This window comes from Bactrocera dorsalis, chromosome 5 (assembly GCF_023373825.1).
Source record: "Bactrocera dorsalis isolate Fly_Bdor chromosome 5, ASM2337382v1, whole genome shotgun sequence".
In the NCBI taxonomy this organism is placed as follows: Eukaryota; Metazoa; Arthropoda; class Insecta; order Diptera; family Tephritidae; genus Bactrocera; species Bactrocera dorsalis.
The window spans coordinates 52,437,882-52,450,787 of NC_064307.1; the positions used below are offsets into that span (position 1 = coordinate 52,437,882).

A 12,906-nucleotide genomic window follows, 5' to 3' on the forward strand; every position below is an offset into this window, starting at 1 on the left:
TTATTGCACAAGTTGTATTAGTCAATATACTTATGTACATATGTAAGTATGTATTTGTGTGCCCACTTATGTTGACAAACATAAATTGCGCAGTACTAGCATTACATTTGCTATGACATACATACATATGTATATAGTTGATTTGTAATACACCTTAGTTTACAATATCAGCACACTTAGTTTTATCAGCTGTAATCTCTTTAGTAATCATATTTCGGTTCGTTATCTTTAAAAGAAACGGCTGTTTAAAATTTACCCTATAAAACATGTAGGGGAAAACTACTCGTTGCGTGATAGCTTTCTATACATATGGACATAAGTAAGTATATTTAAAACAAGAAAAAACGTTAACTTCGGTTGCACCGAAGCTAAATACCCTTCACAGGTGCATTTCTGTTAGTAACAGTGTTCAGTTTGTATGGAAGCTATATGCTATAGTTAACCGATCTGAACAATTTCTTCGGAGATTACATTGTTGCTTTAGAAAATAATATATACCAAGTTTCGTGAATATGTCTTGTCAAATGTGAAAGTTGTCTATACAAGAACTTAATTCCGATCGTTCAGTTTGTATGGCAGCTATATGCTATAGTTAACCGATCTGAACAATTTCTTCGGAGATTACATTGTTGCTTTAGAAAATAATATGTACCAAATTTCGTGAATATATCTTGTCAAATGTGAAAGTTTTCCATACAAGGATTTGATTCCGACCGTTCAGTTTGTATGGCTGCTATATGTTGTAGTGGTCCGATATCGGCCGTTCCGACAAATGAGCAGCTTCTTGAAGAGAAAATGACGTTTGCAAAATTTCATAACGATATCTTAAAAACTGAGGGACTAGTTCGTATATATACAGACAGACGCACAGACAGACGGACATGGCTAAATCGACTCAGCTCGACATACTGATCATTTATATATATACTTTATAGGGTCTCCGACGATTCCTTCTGGGTGTTACAAACTTCGTGACAAACTTAATATACCCTGTTCAGGGTATAAAAAAAAATAAATTTAATAAAAATTCTAAACTTACTCGACGTTTTTGAAAAAAAGACATACATACATACTTACTTTCCCAAGTCATTGTATACAAGACATGTGTCTCGTATGTATGTATAGCGATAATTCTCATAATAAAGATGAGAATTTTCAAGCGGCCTAAAATAGTTGCAAAATTTTTGTATGTATGTATGCAGTACGATGTTTGTTCGAAAACAGCCAATTTTGCAGATCGCACAAGCTATTCACAATATCTAATGAACATCATTTTTTAATTTATCTTAAAACTTATTTCAATTTTATTTTAATATGACTTCAACAGAACCAGCTTTATTGCTGTTCATATGTATGAGTACTTTTTATTCTATAATACTTAAGTTATTATACAAAGGTTTATCAACAGCCAGAGTTAATGAAAATTACACTTATAGATAGCATCTATGGTATGCTATTTGTCAATTATCAAAAATACGATCGCTTGGAAGAGTTTCAAACATCGATAGCCGATATGATAAAACATTTCGAAACGTTAATTTTGGCTGTTAGATTAATGTAAAACCATTCTACTTTATCAAGCTCATGCACAAGAAAAGATTCAGTTTTGATAATTTAAATGCATACATTTGTAAGTATGTACATATGTATGAACATAAAATAAAGTAATTCAAAATTACAATCTGATGCTGCTAACTGTTCAACAAGTTGGAATATTCCTTATATAGTCAGTACTGAATATTACTCTTATAATTATAAAGCCAATATATTCTTACACATACATATGTAAGTACATATATGTATGTATATGTACATATACGAATCTATGAATCTTAAGTATAATTTTGAAAAAAATTGGAAACTTTTATAATCTTGCCTCAAACGGCTATATAAATTCTAGATATTCATTTATTGTGTAAATGCATTTTTTTTATAATTTTAAATTCTAATAAACAGTTTTTTTAAACGCCGTCTTTATTTACTTACATATTTTTATGAAGTGTGTATGTGTGTTTGTGTTAAGTAATTGTTGCTTGTTTCTTTATACTTGCAATATCTTTTGTTTATGTTGTTTATTGTAGAATGTGTTGACTTTGTATTTGCCTTTGTGCTATTATTCCGTTTACAGTAGCAAACTTAAAGATAAATAACAGACACTGTCAGCTAAAAATACTGGATGCAAAAAGAAACAGAGTATTACTTTTGTTTTTACAGCGATAAAATTACCCATAAACCAGACCGGCAGTATGATGACAAATAATAAGATAAACAGAAAAAAAAACATTAACATCGGCTGCACCAAAGCTATAGTACCCTTCACAGTTAAGAATTGTAACTATACTATAGGGTGGGCCATATAAAATTTTAAATTTCGAAGATAGGGCGTAAAAGATTGAGTGAAGCGTTTGCTGTATGGCACGTAGCGCCGTCCTGCTGGAACCAAATGTTGTCCAAGTCTTTCTCTTCAATTTGCTTGAAGAAAAATTCGGTTAACATTGCGCGATATCGCTCACCATTGATGGTTACGGTTCGTTCTTCATTTTCGAAGAAAAATGGGCCGATGATTCCACCAGACCAAAATCCGCAGCATACAGTGATTCGTGCTGGGTGCATTGGCTTCTCGACGATTACGTGCGGGTTTTCTGTGCCCCAAATGCGACAATTCTGCTTGTTTACGTAACCATCGAGGTGGAAATGAGCCTCGTCCGAAAAGATGATTTTTCGGTAAAATTGACCATCCTCGGTCAAACGATCTTCTGCCCAATCTGCGAACTGTAGAATAGTGAATAACGACCCATTTCGTAAATTTTAGACTTTTTACTGAATATCTGTCACTTTCCGAATGGTATTTGACGTTTCCAATGTCGAAATATAGATAATTCAAATTTAAAACGTTAGATGGCCCACCCTATATAAAGGATAATAAAAATTTTGATTTTGATCGGTCAGTTTTATAGTGGCTGCATGCCCGATATGAAAAATTTATTCGGAGATTGTACTGTTGTCTTTATTAATGCATGCCAAATTTCGTGAAGATGGCTCGTCAAATAAAAAAGTTTTCTTTACAAATACTGGATCACCTTGTTTGACAGTTATATGCTATAGTGGTCAGATCTGAACAATTTCTTTGCTTTGGTTTTATTCATTCATGAAAATGTCGTGTAATATCTCGTCAAATAAAAAAAATTCCGTTCAAAGATATGTATGTATTAGATCATTTTGTATGACCTCTATACGCCATAGTAGCCTGATATTGGCGGTTCCGACAAATAAGCAGCTTGTAGGAAAGAAAAGAACGTGTGCAACATTTCAGATCGATATCTGAAAAACTGAGGTACTAGTTTTCGTATATACAAATAGACGGACATGGCTTAAACACCTGAGCTCATTATGCTGATCATTTATCATTTCGGAGTTGCAAACTTAATATACTCTGTTCAGGGTATAAACACTTAAGAAAATCGGATGGCAAACAGATAGCACACTATTTTTGCTGCTTATCAGCTGATAAGTAATATCGGAAAACATTGCCATTGCGCGTCAATTAGTAGCACGCATGTACATAAGTGAACCGTCAAGAAAATAGAAAAACCTGCCAAATACACATTGCACACCATATATGTACATAGGTATACATATACATATTTACACATATGTATATATTTACAACTAACATCTACACTTTCGTTGTACTGTAAATTTATCTTAGCGTCAGTATGTAAACACGTTTTGAAGCGCAGATCGATAAATTTAACACCATTAATGTGACCAAGCCAAGTTTTTCTTTTCGCTCACAGTCCAATAAACGTGGGGTCGGATGTAAATTTAATTATTGCCAATTTAGATTGTTCTTTTGCATGTTTGGTTTGGTTAAATTTGCATTGAAAATTATTAGGTTGTCAAAAAAGTCTTGCTGTATTCTCGCTAGTTGGCGCTGAAAGCGCGTAGTTCTAGTTTTATTCGTCGCATCGGATCATGCTATACCTTTTTGGAAAGCTCATTTCACGCGCTAACACGTATTTGATTGATTGTCGTTTCTTTTAAGTCGTTCGTGAGTTATAGCGTCGCAAACATGGAGCAAAATAAAGAGAAAATACGGCATATTTTACAGTACTACTACGATAAAGGCAAAAATGCATCTCAAGCCGTCAATAAAATGTGTGCAGTTTATGGACCCGATACAGTTTCCATTTCCACTTCCACTGCACAACGATGGTTTTAACGTTTTCGTTCTGGTGTAGAAGTGGTCGAAGATGCGCCACGTTCCGAAAGGCCTATCGTCGAAAATTGCGATAAAATCGCTGAATTGGTCGAAAGAGACCGACATAGTAGCAGCCGTAGCATCGGCCAAGAGCTGGGCATGAGTCATCAAAAATTCATTTCAATTTCAATAAATAAAAAAAAATTAAATAAAAAAAAATTAAATAAAAAAAAAAATTAAATAAAAATACCGCAAGACTTTTTTGACAACCCAATATTATGGTTTGCGTACGAAGTACGAATCGGTTACATAGCTGCACGCATATAAATACACATATTGTGGTTTACACAGCATTTGTATGCATTTGAACCTGTTTTTCAAATGTCATTGACGTCTGTACTGACACACTTTATGGCTGCAAACGATCGACCGTTTGGAAACTTCTAAGGTGTTTAGCGGCCAAAGCTGCAGTCGTATACAAATAATGTTAGTTTGTGTTGCAGTATTCTATCATGTTCTCAAAAACGAAAAGCATTGCAAATTTTGATTTTCACCCAATGTATTGCGTTACATGATATACTCTAGCTAAAAACGCCAGCAAACATAAATTGGGTACGTGGCGTAATGCTAATTTACAGTAAAAATAAAAGTACTTGTACACCTAATGTTTTCAATTGAACTAGTTTTTACTTCAACATGATTTTCAAAATTAAAACTGAACAAGAAAAAACGTTAACTTCGGCTGCACCGAAGCTAATATACCCTTCACAGGTGCATTTCTTTTAGTAACTATGTGTTTAGTTTATACGGAAGCTATATACTATAGTAATCCGATTTGAACAAATTTTTCGGAGATTATATTATTACCTTAAGCAGTAATCCATATCATTTGATGTGGTAGCAATTAGATTAAGTGAAATAAAGAACTTTTTTGTAATTTGAACTTGAAATCGAACGCACGCGTCTTTCATTTCTTTTCGCAAGTATATCATGTAGTGACAGGCAATTGGGCGTAAATTAATTCGCGCATTCCCAAGTAAATGTTCAGTTCTCAAAAAAGCTTGAGAAATTTTCATGGCGCCCGAGCAAGGACCAAGTGCGTGGATTTAGTTAATTTTTACTAAAAGTGTCAACTAATCGTGTTAGTGCTAACTTTCGTTATTGTGACTAATTGCCTGTCAATTGTTTTCGGTGTTCGGTCTTCGGAAGTGAAGTGCGAAAAAAAACAAATTGAACAAATTAAACCTAAAAAAAATTTAGGGTGGTTCGAAAACCACTTCGTTAAGATGAATCCGGCCGAGTTTAATATTTTAATTACTTCACTTCTTAGAAGATCTAGAGACTCAAAATTTTCAGATCCTGTTAATAAGTCATCAACATAAAAGTCTCTTTTAATGGCCAATGAACCGAGTGGGTATTTAGTTGTATTAGCATCGCTGAGCATTTGTAAACACCGAGTTGCAAGAAATGGTGCAGGCGCAGTGCTGTATGTGACGGTGTTAAGTCGAAAAATCTGAATTTGTTCTAAGGGATGCTCTCTCCACACAGGAGCTGACAGTTTCTGTCTTCTTCATGTATGATTATTTGGCGGTACATTTTAGTAATATCTGCCGTTAAAGCGTACTTATGTAAACGAAAACGAAGAAGAGTTGAGTACAATTCTTCTTGGATGGTTGGGCCTACCATCATTCGTGAAGATATATCGTCAAATGAGGAAGTTTCCCATGCAAGCATTTGATTCCGATCATTCAGTTTGTATGGCAACTATTGCTATAGTTAACCGATCAGAACAAGTTCTTCGGAGATTTCATTGTTGCCGCAGAAAATAATCTATACCAAATTTCGTGAATATATCTTGTCAAATGTGGAAGTTTTCCATGCAAGAACTTGATTCCGATCGTTCAGTTTGTATGGCAGCTATATGTTAAAGTTGTCCGATATCGGCAGTTCCGACAAATGAGCAGCTTCCTGAAGAGAAAATGACGTTTGCAAAATTTCATAACGATATCTTAAAAACTGAGGGACTAGTTCGTATATATACAGACGGACAGACAGACAGACGGACATGGATAAATCGACTCAGCTTAACATACCGATCATTTATATATATACTTTATAGGGCCTCCGACGCTTCCTTTTGGGTGTTATAAACTTCGTGACAAACTTAATATACCCTGTTCAGGGTATAATTACATATATTTAAAAATAAAAATTAAACTAAAGGTGAAATAATAACATACAAATAGGGTTGACATTTTAGTGTTAGGTAGCAACACTAATGTAAATGTGCCAAATTTTACATTTAATTTCTAAAGATTATCATATTGAATGTTTTACTTAAACATAGCATTTTTCAGAAATGTGTCAATATGTTACACGCTACATTATTCTATGCTACTTGGCAGAGATAGGGACAGTGAAAATTTAGGCATTTACTGATAAAAACTTACGTCTGGGTGGGTAAGTCGTTTGGAAAGTCAAAAATTATTGATACAAAATTCCGATTTTACATTTTATAAAAACGATAATCAATTTGAATTTAATTTTTATATTAATTGTAAACAAAGCCTTCCGTTCATTCATGTGAAAACTCTAAAAAGTATTATTTCTTATTTAAACTTTTCAATACTTTGGTCAAATGCCAATTTAGTTGCCTACGACTACTTAATATCTTTTGAAAGTGTTTTGAATGACATGTAAAGGCATTCAATAAGAGTTTACATAAACTGATTAAAAAGCTTTATATATTTTATTATAAGGTTCAATTATAGGTGTCATGCACAACAGCTGATCGAACCAACATAGTGGTGCTCTCCCATAAAGCCATGGTTACAACCAATATCGTACCTTCCAATTGACTTTTGGTTATGGGTATATAGCGATATGGTATAGCACTTCTAAAATTGAACCTATATTCCGAACATTAAAAGACATTTATGTTAACTTTATCTTGATTTCTAAGTTAAAGTTCAAAAACTGAGGGACTAGTTCGCGTATATAAAATATAACACAATTTCAAATTACATCTGATTCTTTTACTAAGAGTATACTAATGTAGCACCAATGAATATATACGAATATATCGAGATAATCTTTTTCTATATTTTCACTCACACCTTCCCCCAGCTCTATAGTACCCGATATAATGATTTCGTTCTTTTCAACCTAACTTTAAACCTTTTACGTGTGATATATTAATAAATATGAGTGGATAGGTTTTTTTTAATTAATGTGGTTAGCGAATATGAATGAAATTGGTCTAAACTTCATATCCTTAATATACTTACTAAAATATATTAAATTTAACCTCTTTGCTTGAATTTATATGACATTTGCCTCATTCCTTGAAAATTGTGATAGTAAAAAAGTTGATGATATTGCATAATATGACGATATACATTTATATTTGAAAAATTACTCGAATCGCCGTATTTATAATATTTATTTTAATTTTTACTTTAATTTATTTATAGTTTGATTCGCAATTAATTTGTATTTAATTTGTTTTCTACTTTTTCCACTTGAGATTAAATAGCAGTCAGAAAGCAGCGTAACAAATATTGATCGCAAATGTATTTTCAGCACAGATAGTCTGTATTTATTCACGTGAGCCTATTTACGCTCTTTGGGTGACTCACTTTTTCATTCATAAATACTGTTATCTGTTTGTTGTTTCGATTGTCTTGTTGCCTATATTATTTCTTTTTTATTATTTGAGGATCTCTTTTTTACCTTTTTCGGCAATGTCGACAGCCACATGTTTACTTAGTTTTGGTAGATATGTACATATCTGTTTTTAGTATTCACATGCTAATAGATTTTCGTAGTAAAACTTTTAACATCTATCGCTTTAACCAATCACCATTTAAGTTGTTTTGTTGAATCGATTTGGTTTCAGAAACTTAGTATTTACCGTTTCCCTTTCATTTCATTTCATTTATAATGATTTCTAAATATTATACTCACATACATGCATAATTTTGATTAAATATGACGGTTTCACTTTTTGTGAATTTTTTTTGGACTTCATTACGTAGTGAATTATTGTCTGTTATAAGTCTGAACTTATACGTACATATATGTATGAGGCATTTGTTGTTGGTCTTTTAATGTAAGTCATTTAATTTTTAAACAGTTCCTGTTGGTTGTATAAGTATATAAGAGCCAGTGATCTTTTGCTTTACTTTCATGTCATTTAACATGTTATCCAACCAGTACGCCTTGCGTCTGCTATCAAATTGACACCGAACAATAAAGCCATGAAATAAGTTGTCGTTTTTCATTTTTACAGGCTGTCTCTTTTATATGATATCTTGTTTTGTTGGATTATGAACAATAATAAAAATTGATGTCTTCATTTCATTTCTTTACATTTCTTAACTGAAATAATTTATGAATCACTCGGTCAGTCTCATACATATGAATTCACATATGTACATACCTAATGTATTAGTAATTTCATAGTAGTTTCTTTTGAAGGTTTATGTATGTACATACCATACAAAGCTTATGAATCATTTTAATTTTACATTAGTGATAAGATGCCTAGATAAAGCAAGATGGAGATGACTTACTACAGAAGTTACTAAGTATTTATTTATAATGTTAGTGGAATGAGACCAAATTTCGGACAAGTCAGCTTAATTAAGGATAATTAAAATGAGTAGGAATAGTAACTGTTACATCAGCGAAAATAGAACCAAGATTATATTTTTTATGTAGTTCAAGATTTAGCTTACAAGAAACTTTAAAACCGGATACTAATGGTAAGCAAAGCGAAGACCAAATTTAATCAAAATTTACAACCATACTGATATGTATAACAAAGTCATTAATTTCAGTAACATATTTTAACTTTGCATTTATATATATTTAATTTAAGTGGCTTGTATATTTAATATTGTGAAGAGCTTTTCTGAAAAGTAACCGTGTACTCGTAAAATATTTCTGCTTGTCAAATAAGGCTATAAATGGAACCATAACCCTTTGAACTCCGCAATTTTGAAGGTTGCATATCAGCTACTCAGCGCCACTTACAGCAGAAACAAACATTTTCAAACCCTCGTATAACTTAACCTTAATTTTAGAACTAAGTAACGTATTACAACGATATTGGACCGATATGAATTGATTGAGGAATGTTCATTTGTTATAAAGTCAATATTTTAGTGTTTTTGCATTTATTTTGCAGAGTATGATAAATTTTAAAACACTCCCCAATATGTATTGCTGCCTGTTTCGGCTTTGAAAACATTTTCCTCTTGACTTAGACTTGTTTATTCATAAATCTAAATCACTCTATACAGTGGTTGCTATGTTCGCAAACCGACATTTTTTCTACAAACTTCCCTTACCACTCTTTTCAAGCGGTTACGAGAAATGCTCGATCTGACACAAAACCCGGTGACATTTCTTGTACTATATATTTCTTATTTTGATGTGATTTCTTGTGATATTTTAAGAGCAAACTTCATCGAAACATGCATATGTCAAAAAGTTGCGCGGTATTAGAATTACGATGTCCCCTGAGAGGAGTGCAAAAGGTTAAATTTTATTTATAAATTTCCATATTAAATGTTTAATGTAAATTGTTCACGTACAATAGTTTAATATTGTAAAAATAATTTTATTCCATTTTTTTTATAAATTATAGATTATTTACATCACTGCCGAAATACACTCAACGTTTACTAGTTTTACTCTTTGGTACATTCCGTGTTATTGCCAGCAATGCAACTCAGGCCAGTACAGGTATGACCAGCGAAGCCCTGGGAGTTTCAGTGGCGCCAAGTTTCTTTCAATCCTGCGTTAGTGATGGGAAAACAGCACGTATGGAAGATGTGCTTAAATTCAAGGTATGCTTATATATACTTATTTACATAATATCCTTATAAAAAGGAAAAGGTGTCTTAATTAATAGACGTTTATAATAAGATTTGCTTATATGTATCTTTTGAAATGAAAGCTGACTATTACAAGCTACACGCTCGTGATGTGATCGTGAACGTGATCACAATTATACCGTTAACAACTTTACTTAACTACTAATTATAAGATCAAGTTACGGTTTAGTTAATTTCAGCTTGACTATTTTGTACAAATAAACTTGTATATGAGTATACATAAATACTACTGTGCCCAAAAAATAAATACATTTGAATTTAAACTGCGCGCGTCGAAGGATTTGGAGAATTTTTTTTTTAGGTTGGTAGTACTGTCAGTCACATTTATGTCAAATTTCATGTCAAAATATTCATTAGTGTTTGAGATACGTGTCGTTTTGTGAGATGCTAAAAGTGAGTTTCTCGTTTTTTGCGATGTCGAAATTTGTTGAGCAAAGAATTTGCATTAAATTTTGTTTACGGAATCAATTTTTAGCTGCGGATACGTTGAGGATGGTGCAGAAAGCCTTTGGTGATGAGGCTATGTCTAAAAAAACAATTTTACAAGTGGTATAGTGAGTTCCAAGCCGGTCGTGAACGTGTCGAAGACGAAGAGCGTCCAGGGCGACCATCAACCTCAACCGACGAAGCTCACGTTCAACAAATCAAAGATGTGGTGTTGAAAAACCGTCGATTAACAATCAGAGACCTTGCTGATGAAGTGGCTTATCGAAAGGCTCAGCCAATACCATTTTGAAGGATGTTTTGGGCCTCGAGCGCGTCAAATCTCGACTGGTACAGAAAACATTGAATTTTTTTTGGAAAAAAGACGTCGCGTTGAAGTGTGTGAAACGATGCTTTCCGATTACCAGGGTGTCATGAAATGCACTATAACTGGCGAGGAGACTTGGATCTATGCTTACGAGACGAGCCGAGACCAAAAAATTCGCGCCAAAGTCGCTCAAAAATCAAGGTCATGTTGACTGTTTTCTTCGATTATCGTGGTGTTGTGCATTATGAATTCCTTCCAACCGGTCAAACAGTCAACAAGGTATATTATTTGAACGTTATGCGTCGTTTGCGTAACGCTATCCGCCTAAAAAGGCCGGAATTGTGGAAAGACAATTCTTGGTTTTTACACCACGATAATGCACCATCCCATACTGCCCTCGTAATTCGTGATCATTTCATTTCGCCAAAAACTCAACTCATATCGTTCCGCAACCACCGCATTCACTTGATCTGGAGCCGTGCGACTTCTGGCTGTTCACCAAGCTCAAAAGACCGCTCCGGGGACACCGTTTTTATACGATAGAGGAGATTCAAGCCGCAGCGAAGACGGAACTGAAGGCCATCCCGGAAAGTGACTACAACCAGTGTTTCGAAGATTGGAAAATCCGTTGGCATAAGTGCATTGTATCGGGAGGGGATTACTTTGAAAGGGATGAAATTGATTTTGAAGAATAAATAAAGAATTTTCAAAATAAATACAATGTCACCTTATTTTTTGGGCACATTATGTTATAATAAAATACAGAAAGAACTTCAAACTTGATTTTGCAGAGTAAATGACATTAGAAATGCTGAGTATGTATTTCTGTAAAATTTGTATAAAATTTAATGCGATCTACTGCTTGTAATTGTACTTGGTAACATTAATATAATTATAATTTGTTATAAATAAAGCATTGAAAGCAATAACGCTGTTTTCTAAATGCACTTTACTGCGAAAATTATAAATTATTTCGTAAAACTCTGAACTTATTATGGTGAATTATAAAACGTTCAAAAACAATATTTAGTATTAATGTATTACGTTCACGTACGTATTTTTTGCTTTATACGACGATATATTTCTACAAGGTCGTTTATACTGCTTTCATTTTACGATAAATTGGTTAACAATTAAATATTATAGGTTGCTACAAAAATTATGAAGCAAATAATCGATAAATTTGCCACACATGACTTATTTGGACGTGAAAATTACGAATACTATGCGCGAGTTACTGGACGCATACTCAAAGTACAGGACGAATGGATTTGTAGTTTTCAGTATCCACCTCCACCACGTGGTAAATTGGCACAGCAAAAGTATGCATGTAAGTTAAAAAATACTGCTTAAAAGCAGTATATATGTTTTATTTTTTTTTTTATTAAATATATAATTTTTTCCATATAGTACAACACTCCCTTGAGGCAGAAAAGACATGGTTACAGTGCCAGTGCGAGCGGTGGGGTTTGCGTAAGTATACTTTTCACAAATACATAGACTATCCTAATTTAATGAATTTGAGATGTATCTTACTTGCTTTCCATCATCAGTGTAAATTATCAAAATAATAACGAACATCTTATAAACATATAGTTAATACTTTAAAAAGACGAAACTGTGACAAGTCTTTCTTCTTCAAGTACTTTGTCAACCTAAATTCTAACATTTGTCTCTTGTACTCGTATTGTATTCATTGTTTCACTTACTTTTCTCATTCAATTTATATTATTTAGTTTTACTGTACATACTAATCAAGCTTGCTTTATTAACATCGTTAACGTCATCATTGCCATTGTTCAATTCCAAATTTTATCTTCACCACAACTTCTCTTCATTAATTTCACACCTGTACCTGATGCAGATCGCTTTTCCGTTTTATATAGCTAGTTTTTTTTTTAAGTTGAGCAATAGTGTCTCGAAAGTGTAATAAAATGTTAAGACTAATTTAATCAACCACCCAAACAATTGTAAATCTCTCTTTTCTTTCACTCTTACTCATACTCTGCCTGTGTGTCGTGTTTTATGTACATTGACATTGCCTGCTTTGT

At 33.1% G+C, this 12,906-nt stretch overlaps 2 protein-coding genes across 10 annotated transcripts in view; one reads left to right on the forward strand and one right to left on the reverse strand.

Moving 5' to 3' along the window:
- LOC105225246 (tRNA (cytosine(72)-C(5))-methyltransferase NSUN6) overlaps positions 1 to 12,906 on the reverse strand; it is an 83,989-nt gene that overhangs the window by 47,712 nt on the left and 23,371 nt on the right. The window lies entirely within an intron of this gene.
- LOC105225243 (rho GTPase-activating protein 20) overlaps positions 1 to 12,906 on the forward strand; it is a 41,179-nt gene that overhangs the window by 17,431 nt on the left and 10,842 nt on the right. For 8 of the 9 annotated variants that reach the window (XM_049457892.1, XM_011203619.4, XM_011203621.4 and 5 more), the window contains exons 2-4: positions 9,855 to 10,056; positions 12,002 to 12,185; positions 12,266 to 12,328. In XM_049457892.1, coding sequence (XP_049313849.1) covers positions 9,855 to 10,056; positions 12,002 to 12,185; positions 12,266 to 12,328 — 449 coding nt within the window. Of the gene's footprint in view, positions 1 to 7,714; positions 8,968 to 9,854; positions 10,057 to 12,001; positions 12,186 to 12,265; positions 12,329 to 12,906 lie in introns of those variants that run through there. The other variant, XM_049457893.1, reaches the window with a different exon arrangement.